General features: G+C 53.7%; 1 protein-coding gene across 4 annotated transcripts in view; it reads left to right on the plus strand.

Annotated features, from left to right (window-relative positions):
- SYNGR1 (synaptogyrin 1) overlaps positions 1-20,159 on the plus strand; it is a 125,352-nt gene extending 105,193 nt beyond the window's left edge. For 2 of the 4 annotated variants that reach the window (XM_070453354.1, XM_020881779.2), the window contains exons 2-4: positions 10,529-10,766; positions 12,136-12,281; positions 16,383-20,159. In XM_070453354.1, coding sequence (XP_070309455.1) covers positions 10,529-10,766; positions 12,136-12,281; positions 16,383-16,604 — 606 coding nt within the window. In that variant the 3' untranslated portion in view covers positions 16,605-20,159. Of the gene's footprint in view, positions 1-10,528; positions 10,767-12,130; positions 12,282-13,576; positions 13,880-16,382 lie in introns of those variants that run through there. The other 2 variants (XM_020881784.2, XM_070453353.1) reach the window with 2 other exon arrangements.
- The last annotated feature ends 300 nt before the right edge of the window (positions 20,160-20,459 follow it).

Here is a 20,459-nt window from a genome sequence, read left to right on the forward strand (position 1 = left end):
AGGGTGCAAAGGAGTTCGTTCCTATCTGAAAGATGAAAAAGGTGGGGAAGTGCGTTCTTGGAGGTGGGAGCAGCTGGGGCAAAATGATCAAACAGCCTGTGACTTTGCCCTGTGACACTAACCCTCTGGGATGGCTGAATTGTGGGGTGGGAGAGGAAGAGATGTGAGGCCAGGCAGGGTCTGGCAGTTCTGGAGTCTCTGTCTCTATGTGTCTGAATCCAGGAGCCTGAGATGCTGAGGTCCCTGCCCATTTATTTTTCTGAGTTTGGCATAGCTCTGCTCTAAATGCCATCTGGAATCTGGGTTTTCTTTTTTTTTAGACACAGGATTGGATTATAAAGATGGTGAAAAAAAAACAACATCTTGGCCCGGTTTACTTTGGTGCTTTTTTTAAAAAAACATTTTCTCTAGTGCAAGGGAAGGATGTTGTTTTTCCTGTGCCTGCCAGTAACCAGGGGCCCCCCGAGGCCCCCACCCTCATTTTCTCTTGTTTCTCAGCTGCTGGTTCTGCCTCTGCAGACCTGTTTCCATTCCCTGCAGCAGATCTGCTCGTTGGGGTGAGCGTCTCCCTCCCATGCCTTTGCGGCTGTGGCCGGCATCAAATTTCATTTGGGTTTCATTTCCGGTTCTCCAGTGGCTGCTCTGTGTACACTTTGCGTCCCCATAGATCCGGCAGGTCACCCCAGAGGCCGCCCGACACAGGGCACCAGCCTTGGATTCAGAGAGACCCGGGTTTGAGTCTGCATCCACCCCAACCAGCCATGTGACCTGGGCAGGCCCCCCGCCAGACACAGGTAGAATGAGAATAAGGACAGGGACCTCGTGGAATCAAGAGTGTGTGCTTCAGTCCCATCGTGGCCCTGGAGGAGTCCCCGTTCCTCCTCCCTCTGACTGTGGAACAGAAACCTGAGGCTGGGGCCTGCTCTTGGTGGGGGCTGCCTCCCACCGTCCCCCACCCTGACCCTGCACATACTCCTGCTTGGGATGCATCTATGGGCCTGTCCCCCACTGAGACCCTGAGAGGCCCACTGAGTCGGCAGGGGGCGGGGAGACTGGCTAAACAGAGGCGTTCACCTGGGCTCAGAAGGTCGTAGGGAGCATGGGCAGACTGCAGGGGCCTGCTTGTGTGTTCTTAGCAGCACTTCTTCCCTTCCTGGAGCCTCAATTTCTCGACCAGCAGACTCTCAGCCTGGCCCGGGGAGGCTCCCAGTCCTGGCCCAGCCCTGCAGCAGGGGGACCTGGCATGACCCCCGACGCCCCCCTCCCCTCCCAGCAGCGGGCCTCTGTCTGCAGGTTCTACTGACTTTCCCTCCACAGGACAGTCCCCTCCCGCCCCTTCACCCCATCCCTTGACCCACACCAGCGCTTCGTCCCCCAGTCCCTCAGCTGGGTGCTGCGTGGTCCCGCTGGTCACCCTGCTTTTACCTTTGCCTCACAGTCTTTTCTCCACCTCGCCGGGGTGATTCTTTTTAAAACCTAAGTCAGATCAAGTCACTCACCTCCTGAAATCCACCTTACCCTCGAATCCCTGGGTGACGTCCCCATGCTCACTCCCTTCAGCCACACACTGTGTGCTTCTTCAACCACTAGCTCATTCCTGCCCCAGGGCCTTTGCACTTGTGGCTACTTCTCCACGGAACGTCTCTCCCGGATATCTCCATGGCCCTACATCCCAGCAGACAGGAGTCTGCTCAAAGGTCACTACATCAGTGACCCCCGTTCACCCACTCTGTCTCTTCCTGTCCTGCTTGATGCTCCTTTAGGCTCCTTCTTGACGCAGCTCAGAAATCACTGCTCAGGGTTCCCTCCCTGATCGCTGCCACCTCCCTCCCGTGGGTCATGGCCTACATTATCTACTCTGCTCGTTTAGGGTCTGTCTGGCACCTTTTGGATGCTCCAGGTCACAGGTCACTCCAGGTCACAGGCTGATCCCTGCATGCAGAACCTCAATCATTCCTCACAAAACGTCAGTGGTTTAGGTGCTGTTATCGCCCCACTCTGCAGACTTGGAAACTGAGACTCAGAGAGGTTAAGTCACCGGCCCGAGGTCACCCACTAGACAAGGGGCCAGGCACAGATTCAGCATCCAGGCTAATGTAACCCGGGCTCTTGCCCCCCTTGCTCTTGTCCCTCCAGAGCTGGTCAGCTCCCGATAGCTGTGTCTCCACGGAGGTGGTCACCCCTGGACGTCCCCTCTCAGCCCAACGTGAGGCACCAGAAGCCTGTGACCTGTGATGAATGCCTGCCCGAGGCCGTGTCTGTGGAGAGGAGGGCGGGGAGCTCTGATGGACAGGCTGCTGGGAGCTGGCCCGAGCCCCCGCCTTCCGCTCTGCCTGTGGCTCCTCCAGGCCCCTCGGAGGCTGCTTTGATCTTGCTTTGTCCCCTCCTGGGGATATGTCCTCGCCAGCACTTTGCTCTGGCTTCCCTGAGGACTCCCTGCTCCTCTCCCCCAAGAGGGCTTGTCTTAATGGTTCCTCCTCTGTGGTCCCCAAAGCCCGGACTTCCGCCCACCTGCTCCTCTCCCCGGAGGGGGGGCACACCCTTGTTCCAGCGGGCTTCCTGGCGCTCTGCCTTCTCTCCAGGGCCTCTGGAGAAGGCAGTCAACCCTCATGAAGCCCTGGCCGCCCTGCTCTGGGTGCTTGCTGATGTCATTCTCCCATCCACCCTGGAGGGAAGGTTAATTTTTACAAAGGACAAAGCTGAGGCTCAGAGAGGTAAAGTCATTTGCTGGAGGCCACACAGCATGAGCGGCAGGCTTGGGATTTAAATCCATCCGGTCTGCATGACTCCTCGTGTCTGAAGTCTCTCTCTAATCAAGAGGCTTGTAAGATCCCGGTTCGATTCCTGGGTTGGGAAGATCCGCTGGAGAAGGGATAGGCTACCCACTCCAGTGTTCTCCGGCTTCTCCTGTGGCTCAGCTGGTAAGGAATCCGCCTGCAATGCAGGAGACCTGGGTTTGATCCTTGGGTTGGAAAGACCCCTGGAGAAGAAAACAGCTACCCACTCCGGTATTCTGGCCTGGAGAATTTCATGGACTGTATAGTCTGTGGGGTCACAAAGAGTCAGACACGACTGAGCGACTTTCACTGTCTTTCCATTTTGCTGGATCAGTGGCGTCTAGTGACCGAATCTGAAGACAGGGCCTCAGATTCCCGACCTGGCGGTTTTCTGGTAGGAGTCTTAGACTGGTCTCGGTCACAGTCCAAGGGGCTGTGTGAGCGGTGGACCCTGGAGCTGTGCAGGGCATGGCCCAGGCAGCCGGCTGTCAGAGCCCGCCTTCATCTCGCGTTGGCGTCTGCCTTGCTCCCCTGGGCTGTGTCAGTAGCCCAGGGATCCATCTGACAACTGCTTTGAAGTCAGGACTTCCTGCTTCTCCCCTCCTGTGACCCTGAACGCCAGACCTGCCACTGCGGCCCCACGGCCTGCTTTCCTGCTGATCCCCTGGGTCTCTGGAAATAGAGGGTCACCCCTCCTTTAGGGTCTGCCTCCTGAGGCCGAGCCAGCTCGGTCAGGTGGAAGAGAGTGTGGGGCTGAGATTGGGGAGAAGTGGGCTCAGATTCAGCCTGTGCTCCTGACAGTGCTGTCACCTTCTCTTTCGGAGCCTCGGTTTTCCTGCTGTGTCAGCTGGGGGCAGTAGGGATCGCCCTCACTGTTGCAAGGGGTGACTGTGAATACCGGAGCCTGTGGCTGGACAGAGCTGTGAGCCCGGAGGCCTCCAGAGGCCTGGGGCTGTGGTGACATGTACGTTCCCAAGTCAGGATCGGCAGACGTGTGGCTCACGGGCCGCCACTGCCCACTTCGGTGCCCATGGCTGAACCAGGACACAGCCTGTCAATCCTTTCTTTTTTTTTTGAATTGCAGAAAAAAATTCACATTACCCACAATAAGCCATTTCTAAGTATACAGTTCAGTGACATTTAGTGCATTCACAGTGTTGTACAACTGTCAGCTGTCTAGTTTAGAAACTTTTCATTACCCCCATAAATACCCCCCATACCCATTAAGTAGTCACTCCCCATTCTCCACTTCCCCAGCCTCTGGTGATCTCTAGTCTGTTTTCTATGTTTTGCCTATTATGGGTATAGTACATAAAAGAAATCATAATACTGACCTTTCATGTCTGGCTTCTTTCACTTCTTTCTTCATCAGTTTCAAGGTTCCTCTAGTTGTATCAGAACTCTGCCCCTTTTAGTGGCTGAATAATATTCCATTGTATGGATGTGCCACAACTTACTTCTCCACTCATCTGGTGGTGGATATTTGGGTCAGAATCCTTAACACACAGTGTCATGAACCAGTGATCTCCAAACTTTAGATCATGCACTCCTTTAGGAAAAAAATTTTGTGTCAGTCCTCCCATGAAGTGTGAATTTGAAACCCATGCAGTTAGTCTATGACAAAGGAGGCAAGAATATACGGTGGAGAAAAAGTAGTCTCTTCAATAAGTGGTGCTGGGGAAACTGGACAGCTACATATAAATGAATGAAATCAGAGCATTCTTTCACACCATATACAAAAACAGACTCACAATAGGTTGAAGACCTAAATGTGAGACCAGAAAACATAAAACCCATAGAGGAAAATATAAGCAGAACACTCTTTGACATAAACCCTAGTAATATTTTGGGGGGATTTATCTCCTAAAGCAAAGAAAATAAAACAAAAATAAACAAATGAGACCTAATTAAACTTGAAAGCTTTTGCACACCAAAGTGAAAGTTGCTCAGTCGTGTCCGACTTCGCAATTCCATGGACTATACAGTCCATGGAACTATACACGAAACAAAAAGACAGCTCCACTGAATGGGAGAAAATATTTGCAATTGATTAAGGCTGATAAGGGGTTAATATCCAGCATGTGTAAACAGGTCATACAACTCAACACATACACACACACACACACACACACACACACACACACAAACCCTGTAAAAAAAAGAAACAAAAAACACTGATTAAAAAATGGGCAGAAGATCTGAATAGACATTTCCCCAAAGAGGACATGCAGATGGCCAGCAGGCACATAAGAAGATGCTTAGCATCACTAATCACCAGGGAAATGCAAATCAAAACCACAATGAGATATCACCTCACATCAGTCAGAATAGTTATCATCAAAAAGAACACAAATAGCAAATGTTGATGAGGATGTGAAGAAAAGGGAATCCTCATACACCTTTGATGGGAATGTAAATTGGTGCAGCTACTGTGGAAAACAGTATGGAGGTGTCTCAAAAAACTAAAAACAGAACTACCGTGTGACCCAGCAGTTCCACTCCTGGGCATATATCTGAGAAAAACAAAAACACTGACTTGAAAAGATGCATGCACCCCAATGTTCATAGCAGCATCATTTACAGTTGCCAAGAAATGGAAGCAACCTGAGTGTCCATCAACAGATGAATGGATAGGAACTTCCCTGGTGGTCCAGTGGTTAATTCTGTACTCCCAGCGCAGGGGACTAGGGTTCAATCCGTGGTAATGGAACTGGATCCCACATGCTGCACTAAGAGTTTGCATGCCACAATGAAGATCCCACGTGCCACAACTAAGACCCCCATGCAGCCAAATAAATAAATAAAAATAAATATTAAAAAAGAAAAACAGATGAATGGATAAAGAAGATGTGGTATATATATGCAATGGAATACTCAGTTCAGTTCAGTCGCTCAGTTGTTTCTGACTCTTTGCGACCCCATGGATTACAGCACAACAGGCTTCCCTGTCCATCACCAACTCCTGGAGCTTCCTCAAACTCATGTCCATCAAGTCAGTGATGCCATCCAACCATCTCATCCTCTGTCGTCCTCTTCTCATGCTGCCTTCAATCTTTCCCAGTATCGGAGTCTTTTCCGAGGAGTCAGTTCTTTGCATCAGGTGGCCAAAGTATTGGAGTTCAGCATCAGTCCTTCCAATGAATACTCAGGACTGATTTCCTTTAAGATGGGCTGGTTGGATCTTCTTGGTGTCCAAGGGACTCTCAAGAGTCTTCTCCAACACCACAGTTCAAAAGCATCAATTCTTTGGCCCTCAGCTTTCTTTACAGTCCAACTCTTACATCTGTACATGACTACTGGAAAAACCATAGGGCTTCCCTGGTAGCTCAGATGGTAAAGCGTCTGTCTACAATGCGGGAGACCTGGGTTCGATCCCTGGGTTGGGAAGATCCCCTGGAGAAGGAAATGGCAGCCCACTCCAGTATTCTTGCCTGGAAAATCCCATGGACTGAGGAGCCTGGTAGGCTAAAGTCCACGGGATCGCAAAGAATTGGACACGACTGAGCAACTTCACTCACTGGAAAAACCATAGCTTTGACTACACAGACCTTTGTTGGCAAAATAATGTCTCTGCTTTTAATATGCTGTCTAGGTTGGTCATAGCTTTTCTTCCAAGGAGCAAGTGTCTTTTAATTTCATGGCTGCAGTCACCATCTGCAGTGATTTTGGAGCCCGAAAAAATAAAGTCTCTCACTGTTTCCATTGTTTCCTCATCTATTTGCCATGAAGTGATGGGACCAGATGCCATGATCTTAGTTTTCTGAATGTTGAGTTTTAGGCCAGCTTTTTCACTCTTCTCTTTCACTTTCATAAAGAGTTCTTTAGTTCTTCTTCCTTTTCTGCCATAAGGGTGGCGTCATCTGCATATCTGAGGTTATTGATATTTCTCCTGGCAATCTTGATGCGTTTGTGCTTCATCCAGCCTGGCATTTCGCATGATGTACTCTGCATATAAGTTAAATAAGCAGGGTGACAATATACAGCCTAGATGTACTCCTTTCCCAATTTGGAACCAGTCTGTTGTTCCATGTCCAGTTCTGATTGTTGCTTCTTGACCTGCATACAGATTTCTTAGGAGGCAGGTAAGGTGGTCTGGTATTCCTATCTCTTTAAGAATTTTCTGCACTTTGTTGTGATCCACACAGTCAAAGGCTTTGGTGTAGTCAATAAAGCAGAAGTAGGTATTTTTCTGGAATTCTCTTGCTTTTTCAATGATCCAGCAGACGTTGGCAATTTGATCTCTGGTTCCTCTGCCTTTTCTAAATCCATCTTGGAATGGAATACTACTCAGTCATAAAAAAGAAGGAAAATTTGTGATTTGCAGCAACATGAATAGCCTTGGAGGGTACTATGCTAAGTGAAATAAGTCAGACAAAGACAAATACTGTATATCAGTTATATATGGAGTCTAAAAAGTCAACAAACTAGTAAATACAACAAAAAAGAAGCAGATTTACAGATACAGAGAATAAACTTGTGGTTACCAGCAGGGAGGGGCAATATGGGGGTTGGTGATTAAGAGGTACAAACTGTTACATATAAAGTAAGCTACAAGGATTTACTGTACATCGTGGAGACTGTAGCCAATATTTTATAATAACTATAAATCGAGTATAAGCTTTAAAAATGGAATCACAAGTATATATTATATACTTGTATAATATACAATTATACTTTAATAAAAATGTAGATTTGTTTTATATACATATTACTACTATACTGATGTATCTAGTACGTTATAAAATCCATGTGTAGACATCTTAAAGATACAGCTAGAAAAATGATGCTTCTCATATTTTTTCTCACACCTGACATTGAGTCTCTACCCTTCCCAGGTGTTAGCTAAGGGCAAAAATGTATCTGGTTCACAGTGAAATTATAGTTCCTTATTGTGGAAAAATTGGCAGGCAAAGTGGGAAATGGGCAATTAAAATCCTTTTCATTAAAATGAATAACCAGCAAAGACTGTATAGCACAGGGAGCTCTGTCACGTGACCGCCTGGATGGGAGGGGAGTTTGGGGGAGAGTGGATACATGTGTATGTATGGCCGAGTCCTTCTGCTGTCCGCCTGAAACTGTCACAGCCTTGTTAACACAATCTTGTTAATCAGCTATGTGCTTAGTCGCTCAGTCGTGTCTGACTCTTTGCCACCCCATGGACTGTACCCTGCCAGGCTCCTCTGTCCATGTAATTCTCCAGGCAAGAATACTGGAGTGGGTTGCCATTTCCTACTCTAGAGGATCTTCACAACCCAGGGGATCAAACCTATGTCTCCTGTGTCTCCTACGTCTCTTTGCATCACAGGCAGATTCTTTACCCAGTGAACCATCGGGGAAGCCCCTAATCAGCTATACTTCAATATGAAATAAAGTTAAAAAAAAAAAGTCCTATATAGCTTCACCTCAGGCTCACTGCAGGCCACATCTGAGGCTCTGTCTTCCTGTCTGTGTGTTTGGCCATTGACTGTGGGTGGGCCTCTTCATCCTCAGAGTTTCAGGGGAGGTGAGAGGCAGGAGGAAGAAGCTTGGAGTTCAGAATCAGGTCGCTGGGTTTGAAGCCAGCTCTGCCACGTCCCAGCTGTGTGACTCTGGGCACATAAACTAACACCTTCACCTTCCCTGTCTCACCTGCAAAACACCAATGATACTGATTGTGTTTGTTAGCTGCTGCTGCATCACAGTGAAAGGTTGTTGCTGAACCATGAAAAGACGCTGGGATTCTTGGCCTCCGGAGGAGAAGAATTCAATCCGGGGCCAGAGACGAGGCTTGATCACTCAGAGCTTTGTGTAACTAGAGCGCCAAGCATCCTTACCTTGTCCTGAAGAATCCTGGATGAGCCCCCAAGATGAAAGGTTGTTGCTGAACCATGCAAACACACTGGGATTCTTGGCCTCTGGAGGAAAAGAATTCAATCCAGGGCCAGAGACGAGGCTTGATTGCTCAGAGCTTTTGTGTAATGAAGTTTTATTAAAGTATAAAGGAGATAGAGAAAGCTTCTGACACAGGCATCAGAAGAAGGCAGAAAGAGTACCCCCTTGCTAGTGTTAGCCATGGAGTTATATACTCTCTAATTAGTTATTACAGTGAATCAAAAGAATGTCCGGAGGTTGTAAAGACCTCACTAGACCTACTGCCATAATTTACACCTTAAGATAACAAGATTAGCCAGAAGGTTTTTTCCAGAGAATGTCCTCAAGCAGGATACATTATTGCTATATAATCCTAAGGAATGTAGAGGGACAAAAAAAGTTTGTCCTTTCTTCCTCCTTGAGAATTCCAGACCTCTCTCTCCTTGGGGACCCCTGGACTTCTTATCAATCTGCGAGGAATTGACTTTCTCAACAGCACACCCCCAAATGTAATGACTTAAAACAAGCAATGTTCGGGGACTTCCCCGGTGGTCCAGTGGTTAAGACTCCGCCTTCCCATGCAGAGCACGCTGGTTCAATCTCTGGTTAGGAAACTGAGATCCCACATGCAGTGCAGCCATTAAGCCTGCACACCAAAACTAGAGCAGCCTGCACGCGATCCTGCATGCAGCATGTAGATCCTGCATGCTGCAACTAAGACGATGCAGCCAAATAAATAAAGCACATGTGAAAAACAACAACAAAAGCGCTTGTATTCTCACAGGTTTCGTGACCAGGAACCTGCTTAGTGAGGTGCCACTGCCTCGCACATCGTGGTGTTGGCCAGGGCTGTGGTCTCATCTGAAGGCTGAGGGTAGCTCTGTCGTCACGCTCACTTACACGGTGCTGGCAGGACTGACTCCTTGTGGGCTGAGTTCCCTGTTGGCTGTTGCCTGGAGACCTCCCTCAGTTCCACGTCCGTGTGTTTCTCCACAAGCAGCTCAAAAGCTGGCAGCCGCTTCCCTCAGAGTGAGCAAGGAGGGGCCGGAGAGGATGAGCTTGACCGAGGCTGGGTCTTTGTAATCTCACGCAAGTGACATCCCGTCTCTTCCTGCCATACTCTGTTCTGTTTAGAAGCAACTCGCTAGGCTCAGCCCGCAGTCAAGGAGAAGGAGATAGCACAAGGATGTAGATACCAGGAGGTAGGGTCAGGAGGGACCACCCCCTGCTGGCGGTCAACTCAGCTGAAATAGACCTGGCTTGGAGGTTGTTGGGGCGTTAAAGGAGGTAACAACTGTTACACTTAGGGTCCTGCAGGTTGCCCTGTAATTGACAGGGTTGTAACTGGTGTATTTGTTAATTTGTCATTCTTTCTGCTTGTCAGCGCCTGGGCATCAGGGAAGGGTGGGACCAAGGACAGGGCCTGAGATCCCAGAACACCCTGTCGTTCCACAGAACCCATGATGGCGCTGGCTCATGCCAGAATCAGCCAGGGGCTTGTTGGCTTGGCAGTTCACCACCTGGAAGGTTGAGACAGCTTCTTCTGGGAGGCCGGGTCCAGTCCTAGAGGAACCTTGGTGTCAGGACCCAGGAAAGCCTCTTAGCACCTGGCTGGAAGGGGAGTGGGGCCACATCGATTCTGGTCGGGGGGGTCCTCAGTGCCTCCAGCTGAAGAAGGAAGTGTGCTGTGTGACCCCAAGCAAGTTTCCCTCCCTCTCTGGGCCTCCCCCTCTGACCTGCCTGCCTCACCCCAGCCCTGTGACTGTTTGGGGTGAAGAGGGCTCACAGAGGGGCAGGCAGCTGGCGTGGCGGTTGGTAGCCCTCCCCCACCCCCCCGGGCTGGTCCTTGGAGGGGCCTCCCCGGGTCTCACGGCCACCCCCGCCCCTCCCCATCACTGCAGGTCTTCTCCATCGTGGTGTTCGGCTCCATCGTGAATGAGGGCTATCTCAACAGCCCCTCGGAAAGCGAGGAGTTCTGCATCTACAACCGCAACCCCAATGCCTGCGGCTACGGCGTGACCGTGGGCGTGCTCGCCTTCCTCACCTGCCTGCTCTACCTGGCCCTGGACGTGTACTTCCCCCAGATAAGCAGCGTCAAGGACCGGAAGAAGGCCGTCCTGTCCGACATTGGCGTCTCGGGTGAGCCCCACCCCATTGGGCACTGCACCCCCCCCTCCCCCCGCCAGCAGCACAGAGTCTGCAGGGGGCTGTCCCGGCCGTGGTCCTGCTCAGCCTCACACACACCTGGGAGGTGGCTGCCACCCTTCTGCCCATTTTCCAGATGGGGAAACTGAGGTGTAGACACTTATAAAGGGACAGATTTGGGGACACAAGGCTGGCAGCAGGGTCATGTAAGACCAGGGCGGGGCCCGAGACCCCAAGACAGCCCACAGCTCATGGCAGAGTAGGAACACAATGTCCGGAGGGGTTTCCTCTGCTTTCACTGGCCTCCTCTGGCCCCCCTCCCTGGTGGAGCCCCTTGAGAACTCAGCCGGGTGATGGCCAAAGGCCCTGCACACAGTAGGTGCCCTGGCAGGGTCAGGCCTGGAGCTGGGGAGCGGCCCTTGACCTTCAGAAGCGGCTTTGGCAGAGGTACCCTGGCCTCTGTCCCCGTGAGTCCGAGAGACTGACTGGAGGAAGCCGGGCTCGGTGTCCCTGGCCTGGGGCTCTCAGGTCTCTGTCTGGGGCCCTTCCAGCCGCTTCTAGGACACTCAGGATGTGCCTGGTCTGCAGGCAATGAGGCCTGGGGCCCCTCAGACTTGAAGGTACGAATATGCTGTGAGTGGTTCTCAAACTGTGCTCCATGGAGCCCCAGGGTTCCCCGGCAGTGCCTCTGGGAGGGGCTGGGCTCTAGGCGCCACCGCTTGGGCACACATGCTCTTCATCCAGGGCAGCTCTGGGCTTCTCTAGGTAGACTGTGGGCATCCAGAGAAGAACTTGTCCTCACAAGCCTCCCACCCCTAAAACTTCCAGACCTGGACTTCCAAAGGAACCCTCAGTCACCTCGAGGCTCCTTGGGACTGCACACAGACGGTCCCCTCGTCCTCCGCGGTCCAGTTCTCTGGGAGGCTGCAGCCAGTTGGGGGGGGGTTTCAGGCGGCCGCCCCTCACAGAAGAGCTGCAGGCCTCAGGCTGGGTCAGTCAGGGATTCAGCCGGGAAGCCTGTGCTGGCTGAGCTTAGAGCAGCGCAGCCCAGGCTCACTGACTTTTCTCTGTCTCTCGTCTCCCCGTCCCTCCCTCTCTCCCCGCCCGCCCCTCCCTGCCTCTGCTCCGGTCCTGGCCGCCTCCTTCCCGGGGTCTCTCTCTCTCCTGCTCTGGGTCGGGCCGGCCTCTCTGTTCCCGCCTGTGCCTCCCCTCCTGCTCCCTGCGCTCTGACCCCCCACCTCCTCTCCCTCTGTGGGTGGGGAGCGTGGGAGACGCACCCTCAAACCTCCCCGGTTCCTCGGTTTCCCGTCTCCTCCCCCTCGCCCTCCCCAACATGGGCTGCCTGGCCCTGCTCCCACCCCAGCCTTCTGGGCCTTCCTCTGGTTCGTGGCCTTCTGCTTCCTGGCCAACCAGTGGCAGGTCTCCGAGCCCAAGGACAACCCGCTGAACGAGGGGACGGACGCGGCCCGGGCCGCCATCGCTTTCTCCTTCTTCTCCATCTTCACGTGGGTGAGTACACCGCCCAGCCAGCCCCCACCAGCCCGCCCTAGCCGGGCTCCTGGGCGGGGGGCCTTTGAGCACCAGCCAGGGTCTCAGTACTGCTTCCCGCCTCAATGCACACGGCGGGGCTGCTCCCTGAGGAGGGAGACCACTGCCTTTTGCCAGCCAGGATGGTCGGGGGTGATGGCAGACCCTGGCTCTGGTGCAGGACACCCTTCCTGTGGGAACGGATTCCTCTCCTAACCACTCTGGTCATTGAGAGGTAGTTATTTACTGTTCCCTTTTACAGACGAGAAGGCTGAGGCCTAGATGGGAAGATAAGGCTTTGAGGTTCAAGGCTGAGAAGGAGCAGAGACTGAGTGTCAGGAGTCCTGGGTTGAATCTTGGGGTTTCCCCTAGTGTTCCAGGCCTCTGTCTTCCTGTCTGTAAAATGGGGAGATTGGGTTTGCAGTGGATGGGTCACAAACACAGGTGCCCATCTGGCAGGCAGAATGCGAGAAGGTATGCGTGGACCGGGCGGCAGGGGTACAACATCCTGAAAGGGCACCCTCTACCTGGTCCCTGTGCTGAGCAGGACTAGGGACCCACAGAGGCCAGGGCTTCTGGTTTTCCCAGGGAGGCCAGGAATCTGAACTTCTCTGTGTATTCTGATCTTTGTGTGTTAAAAACCCATATATATATTTGACCTCCACATACATATGTAGGTCAAAAAAAGCATGTCTCTGGGCCCCCCTGGCCAGAGGTCACCCCTTTGTGGACTTTGGATCTGGTGGTCTCCAGTGCCAGGCAGCATGACAGCGTGACTGGCCCCTCCTTCCCACTGGTTCCATGTCCTCTCAACATTTTTTTTTCCTCCCATCTCCCTCCTGCAGATGTCTAGGGTCATATGGGCTCCGTTCCCCTGTCCCAAGGGGTCTCCCTTCCCCTCCCACAACCCCCTCCCGTCCATGCCTTTGAGCTGTCCTCGGCCTTCTTCGAGGAGAAGCCCTCCGGCGCTGTATGTAGGCACCAGCGCTGGCCACTCCTGTGAGACCGTGCTGCAGCCAGCCTCCCCTGCTCCCTTCCTGGGCCCATCCTGGCCAAATTTCTTCCTCTTTTTGTGGACACCTAGACATCCATTTTCCCCTGGGGCGGGGCTTGCAGAGGAGGAGTGAGTGATTGGTCACCAGGACTTCTAGGGGCGGAGTCTGAATGGCTGACTGACAGGTGCCGACCGGGCCCCCCTGGAAGCCAACCTCCCTGATGGCGCTTCTGCCTGCCCCTTCTTCTTCCCCGCCGGCCTCACCCCTGCTCTCTCCTGGCAGAGCCTGACCGCAGCCTTGGCCGTGCGGAGATTCAAGGACCTTACCTTCCAGGAGGAATACAACACGCTGTTTCCCGCCTCGGCACAGCCGTAGGCCTGCACAGCTTCCAGAAGCAGGAAGCCCTAAGTATATGCCCAGTGGCAAGGTTGAAGGGCAGCCCACGGCCTGGACCAGCCAAGATGCCAGGGCGTGCAGGGTAGTGGAAGGCTGGCTAGAGGGGCCAGTTAAGGCTCACCACTTCCTCATCACCTCCTTTGTTGATTCTTCATGTGTCTGTTCATTCAGTAAACATTTATTGAGCAACTGTTCTGTGCCTAGTGATGAATCAGAGGTGGTTCCTGGCCCCGGGAGCGCACAGGCTGGGGATGGGAAGAGAGACAAACTGAGATCTCTTTCAAACGCGCTGCCGCAGGCTGGAGGTAGCTCCATAAGGGCTGCCAGGGTGCTGAGCTGTGGGCTGAGAGCCCCTCCCACAGCTGCAATGTGAAGGCCAATTTTACAGTCCCCGTGGAGGCTGGCTGCCGAGAGGGGCCTGGCCCAGCACAGCAGAGGACCCCTGGTCTGGCTGTGCTTTTGTGTGCTGTGGGACCCTGGGCAGAGCCATGTACCACTCTGCCTCAGTCTACGTCCCTGGACTGAGGAGTGGTCATGAACCAACCTCTCCGCGCTGTTGTGCAGATGAAATGAAGGTTGGCACAGGGCTTGGCACAGAGATGCTCAATAAATGTCAGTTCTTTTGTTCATTCATTCATTCTCTTCAAGGAGTCAGGGACACCTTCATAACCTCTCCTTTGGGAGTGATTCCCATGTGGTGAATCCCTGATCTTCCAAAGGACCCTGGCCTCCAGTCCTACACAGGTTCCCTCCCTGGGGCCCTCAGCTGCCCTGGAACACAGACTGGCCCCTGGAGCAAAGCCCTGCGCGTGGAGATGCCGCAGAGAGTGCGCCTGCTCTGAAGAAGCAGAGCCAGGTGGACCACTAGGTCCCTGGGCTCTGAGCGCAACTCCCAGCCTCAGCTCTGCACCCAGGCCCAGCAGGGGCCCACACCCCCTCCACAGCTCTTGTCTGTGGCTCTTTGAACTGGATGGCTTAGGGAGGCCTTGACTCAGCGGGGATGAAGAAGTGACCACAGAGAGAGCACTAGTGTCTGTAGCCAGAGCCCCGCCCTGGAAGGATCTGCAAAGGTCATCGGCTCTAGCCCTCTGCCTCCGTGCAGGACAGCAGTGGAGCCAGGGAGCTCGGGAGGACCATGTCTGCAGAAATTCCTCTCAGGAACTCATTCATCCATTCCATTTGTGCTCTTATGGACTCGCTGATGGCTCAAGGGTGCTGAAGACGTGGCCTCTACCCTGGGTCGGGGAGGGGCTTTCCACCTCCCTTCTCCAGGCTCTTGCATCTGAGCGCCCTGTAGCCAGGACCTCATACCAACATTGTGAAAAATATAAGAGGGCTACTGCTGATTTCCTCAGCCTACCTCCTGAGGCCTGGTCTGCCTTTCCCAGGCCCCTGGCACTTTTGCCCCTGCCTCTGATCTGCTGGCCCTCTCAGGTTCCTGGTTGAATTAGTGCCTTGTCAGTAGGCTGATCAAAAGGAAGTCTGGCCTAAAGGGGCATGACCTCTATGTTCAGATCTGGGTTCTGGCACTGACTCTGCCATGAGGCCCCCCTTTTCTAGGCCTCAGTCTTCCTGGCCCCCAAACAGAAGTATGTAGAACATAAGCATTTTCCCATCACACAGGCAGATGACCTGGGTTGGAAAGACCTCTGGAGAAGGCTTTCAGCGTAAACCTGTAAACATTGTCTTTTAATGACAGATTTAATTTATTCCCTGGCTTGGTGTGATCAGTTTTATTGTCCTTAATAATAATGTAATTGCTTTTACTTAGAAAGGGTTTCCCACCTATGCATATATGCTATAGCTAAGCCTTTCCCAACTGAGTTCTATGTAAAAAGGGCTTCAGTGGTCAGATAAGTGGTTGCTTGCTTGGGGATCCCAGCATACATGAAATATTCAAAGTTCTGATGACTCCTATGGTCCTCTGTTTAACTCAGTTTCCCAAACTTATTTGATTAAGCATTTCAGTTAAAATTAGATTCAGCAGCAAATGACAGAAATCACAAATGAAATCACAAATGCAGTGATCTAAAAAAAAGTCTTAAGTCTGGGAAGACAGTCCAGGGCTGGCATAAGTGACTCCAGAAATCTTTAGTGACTGAGGCCTCTTCCATCCCTACAGTTTGGCTCATGGACCTAATGGTCCATTATGGCAGCTAGAGCACCAGCTCTCACATCTGCATTCCAGACATCAAGTCAAAGGGTGAGACAGGGAACTTGGGGCCGACCCATTGGCTAGGGCTTAGTCATATGGCTATGCCTAGCTGCAAGAGGGACCAAATAACTTTTAGGAGAGGCCAACATTTCTCTGTCCCGCCAAGAAATTTTTTTTTCCATCCCATCTAACATCCTAAGAACACAGTTGGAGAAGAATATTATGGGGCTTAGGCCATTTTAATACTCCAGAGTGGATACTCTAGAATTTTTTTTGACCCTCAGTAACCTTTGGCTTTAGGGTCATCAGGCAGGTGATCTCCGAAGTTCTTACTGGCTGGACAGTGTGGTTCTGGGTTGGCTTGTGAGGACAGCTTTCCTCCGTCCCCCCTCAAGCGTGTTTTGAGGATATTTAACCGTCTACTGTCCGTGTCCTGTGGACTAACCTCTACTAACTCAGTGCTCTTGTCTGTCTCTCCCCTAACTGCCACCCCCCCACCCCCCGCCTGTCCTTGTCCCTGCCAACCCCCGTCCCCAGGCAGGCCAGGCTGTGCTGGCCTTCCAGAGGTACCAGATTGGCGCCGACTCGGCCCTCTTCTCCCAGGACTACATGGACCCCAGCCAAGACTCCAGCATGCCTTACGCCCCCTACGTGGAGCCCAGCACCGGGCCAGAGCCCACGAGCATGGGCGGCACCTACCAGCAGCCGGCCAGCGCCTTCGAGCCCGAGCCCCAGGGCTACCAGTCGCAGGGCTACTGAGCCACAGGGACCACCTGCCCCCCGCCTGCCCCTGAGCCATCCCAGCTGCCCCCTGCCCCCTCCCTCCGCACCCAGCCCCTCTGCTCCCTCCCCGGCTGCCCTGCCCGGCACCTCCAGGTGGTTCCACTGAGGTCCAGGGCCGCTCGGGTGGGCGGGGGCAGTGAGGTGTTGGGGGTGTCCACATGTGTGTGCAGCGCCCTGGGGGATGGCGTTCGTTCCTTATGTCTGCGAGCCTTCGTTGAGCACCTACTGTATGTCAGGCCTGTGCTTGGCACGAGTGCTAAGACAGATGGTCCCCGGAGACGAGGAAGAGGGGATGTGGAGGAGGCCCTGCTCTTAGCCAGAGGTAGGAATGGAGACAATGTTCCACCGGGAGGATGCTTGGAAGGTTTGACTGCGGGGTGTGAGTACCCGCAGAACACTGGGGGCTGTCACCTGCTAGGAGTGACACCCCCGCCCTGCTCAGAGTGTTGGGCCGTCTCCATTTTATGGTTGAGGAAGCTGAGTCCTGGCGAGGTCAGGGTCGCTCAGGCAGCCAGTGATAGAGGTGCGGCCACCACAGGCTGCCCGGCTGCAGAGCGCCTGCTGCCCCCCAGGGCCCCCACCCTCTCCCATCCCCGAGCCCGGGGCTATGCTGCTCACTGCTACAGTCCGTCTGGGAGGCCTTGGGGACCTCAGCCCATGAGACACCCTGATTCTGCTGCAAGCCACGGGCCTGCTCTGCCCTGGCTGTTCCGCCCAGCGGGACAGCCCTGCCTCCAGGCCCCTCTCCCCACATCCCGCCGGCCTCTGCCCTGGCCGCCTTCCCCGGCGAGAGAGCCGAGCGGGCCGGCCTGGCTCCACTGTACCGCTCCTCCCAGGAGCTCCAGCAGGCCTTCACGGCCTCCCGACGGAACGACCAGTGTCCCTGCCTCTAGGAGTGGCGCGCTAAGTCCCTGCCTGGGGCTGGGTGGACAAGGAGGCCTGGAGGGGGAGTGCCTGGCCCAGGATCACAGGGAGTGAGTGGCAGAGCTGGGCTTGCTACCTGGGCTGCTTCATCCAGCCACCCAGAAGGTGCCCCCTTCCCTGCCCCTGTGACCTCCCAGGAAACAGAACTGATCTGGGACACTGTGTCATCTTTTCCTCATCCAGGATCAGCTGGGGGCTGAGGAGCAGGGACGGCCAAACCAAGGCCGTCCAGAAGGCCTGCCAAGTGACTGGGCTCCCTGTGGGAAGACAGGGCTCTAGACCCAGCACAGCCTCCACCTGGAAGCTGCTGCCGTGGGACAGACTGTCCCCAAAATGAGTGGTGAGACCCCCTCGGGCATGGAAGTCCGGGGGAGGCCACAGGCTAGAGGAGAGGGTGGCAGGTGTCCCGGAGGCACGGGGAGTGTGAGGAGGGACTCTTGTATAATGCAGGCTCCCCACTGAGCCTTATAGGATGGGGAGGCCTTGAAGCGGGGAGACAGTTTGGGGACAGTGTCCACCCGCCAGTGCCTCGGGGAGCAGGGCAATGGGATTGTGGGTTGGCACAGTGCTAGGTGTTCCGACCAGCAGCCCCCACGAGAACCCTAAGAGGCAGGTCATATCCACTCACTTGCTTGTTGACGCAGCAGTGATGGGGCGTTTGTGGCAGGAACAGAGGGTGGGGTCCCTGTCCTCAAGGACCTGACTGCCCTCAGAGATGAGCGTTAAACTGCCCGCTGGACCCAGGGTCCCTTACCGGGGCCAGGTGTTGTGTGAGTACAGCTATATGGATGCAGGTCCCCACGGAGGGGCCTGGATGATGGGTGGGTGTTAGCATGGCAGTGAGGGAAGGACTGGGGATTTTCTTGGCAGAGAAGCAGCATCATTGCCCCCGCTTAACAGAAGGAGAAACAGGCTCAGTGTGTGAGTGAGTTAGCAGTGGAGTGTGGATCAGGTCTGATCAAATCCTCCCAAGGGGCAGCAGTGACGGGAGAGGACCCCAGACAGCCGGGTGACAGCTGCTTGTTGAGGACTTCAACTTTCCACATCTGGGAAGGGGGCTCCCCTAGGGTGGCCCAGGTTGGGACAGGGTGGAACTCTGGTATCCTACACGTTGAGCAGTGGAGCCTGCACTAGACCAGAGGTTTGCAAAGCAGGTCAGGGTGCAGGTGGACATGGTGTGTTTCTGGTAGAGAGAAGTTTGGTGCCCACGCAGGATGCTATAAGTCCTCCCCCTCGCCCCCTTCCTACCAAAACCCTCCCTTGCTGATGGGTACCAGGAGACCCCATGGTGCTGCCCATCTGTTCCCCTGGGCACCGACCTGCTGCTGGTGATGCTGGGTGAGAGAGCAGGATACTGGGTATTTATTACAGAATCTCCTTGCCACCCCAGAATGGGAAGGTTTACCAGATGACCTGCAAGAAATGGGGGTGCTGAATCATTTCACTCAGCCTTCCCCACTAGTCTGGGGGTGCCGCCCAGGCAGGACCCCAATCTGTGGTCAGGCTGTGCCCTGGTGGGTGAGAAAGAGGACCAGAGATGTGGAGCACAGGATTCGATTGAGACCCAGGGCTCCTGACTCCCCTTCTGAGTGGTCGGTGGGGAAGTCTTGCTGCTTCTGTTGGCTGAGGACAATCCCCTGGAGGCCTCAAGCCTGGAGCCAGTGCTGACAGGTCAGTGGTACCCCCTCTCCCTCCCTGCTGTCTCCCCCCTGCTTCCAAGCCCTTCCTTGGAGAAGGGCACCCCTGCAGTCTGACCTTGCTGAGTTTGGACCCCCTCCTCCCATCGCATACAAGAGAGGGCCAGGGAAAACTGGGTTCCACACGAGTTTAGAGCTGCAAGGACCCTTACAGGGGCGAAGTCTGGGCCAGGAAGACAGTGACTTGTCCATGGTTAAGCACAGAGCTAGAGGTTCTGGATCCAGGTCTCTGGCCTCTGATTGTGCAGTCACAGGTCATCTGCCTAGGTGTCACTCCTACCACACTTGGGGGTGCAACTATTGGGGCTAGCTCCGAGGGTCCCAGCATCTTCTCCCCACTCCAACCTTCCCAGGTTCCCAGGTGATTCTTGATCTTCAACGACTGTTGGGGGTCCCAGGCTTTCTCCATGTAGCCAAGACCCACCCCCCATACTACCCCTCGGGAGCCCCTAATCTTGGCCCAAGACCCCTTTGATTCTCTACGGAGCACAAAGGGGGAGCACTCCTCCCAACAAGAGTTTGTGGGAGGATGGATGTGTCCATCCATCTCCTGGCGCTGCCCCTCAATGTGACACTCCCCATCCCCAGGTGCCCACAGCCCTTGTCTGGCTGCCCCTGCCCTGCCCGCAGCGTTACTGCCTGTGTATAGTATAAATATATATATTTTCTATATATAAGATGTATAATATAAGGCTCCACAAATATATCTCTGTGTGTGTGCGTGTGCGCAGTGAATGGCGGTCCCCATCCTGGGCCCCCACTCTGGACTCCCCCACCACCTGGTTAAGTCTCTCAAGAGTGAATCCTGGCCCCATGGCACCCTCCTCTATGACATCCGTCCATTTGTGGTGAACCAAGTGAAGGTGGTGACTTCTGGTGACATAGTAATAAAGTGAAGACTCAAAACCCACCAGCGGACTGCAGAGTGTCACGGTGTTTCTTTGTTCTTCCTGAGTGTGACTTGGCATTTCCCCGTCGCCTTTGTCTCCCCTGACCTGGAACATGCTTTATTGTTCATTATTGTTTAGTTAAAAAGTAAAATCATTACAGTTGAAGCCAGTACCCGCCAACTTGACGTGTGTACACGCACATGCACCCCATCGCCACTCCGTAGCCTGGTCCATTCTAGAGGCAGCCAAGATTAGGAGCATGACCTCATTCCTTCCAGACCATTCCAATGCTCTTATGTACACACATGTTTGCAGGACAT

Source organism: Odocoileus virginianus, chromosome 23, assembly GCF_023699985.2.
Source record: "Odocoileus virginianus isolate 20LAN1187 ecotype Illinois chromosome 23, Ovbor_1.2, whole genome shotgun sequence".
Taxonomy (NCBI): Eukaryota; Metazoa; Chordata; class Mammalia; order Artiodactyla; family Cervidae; genus Odocoileus; species Odocoileus virginianus.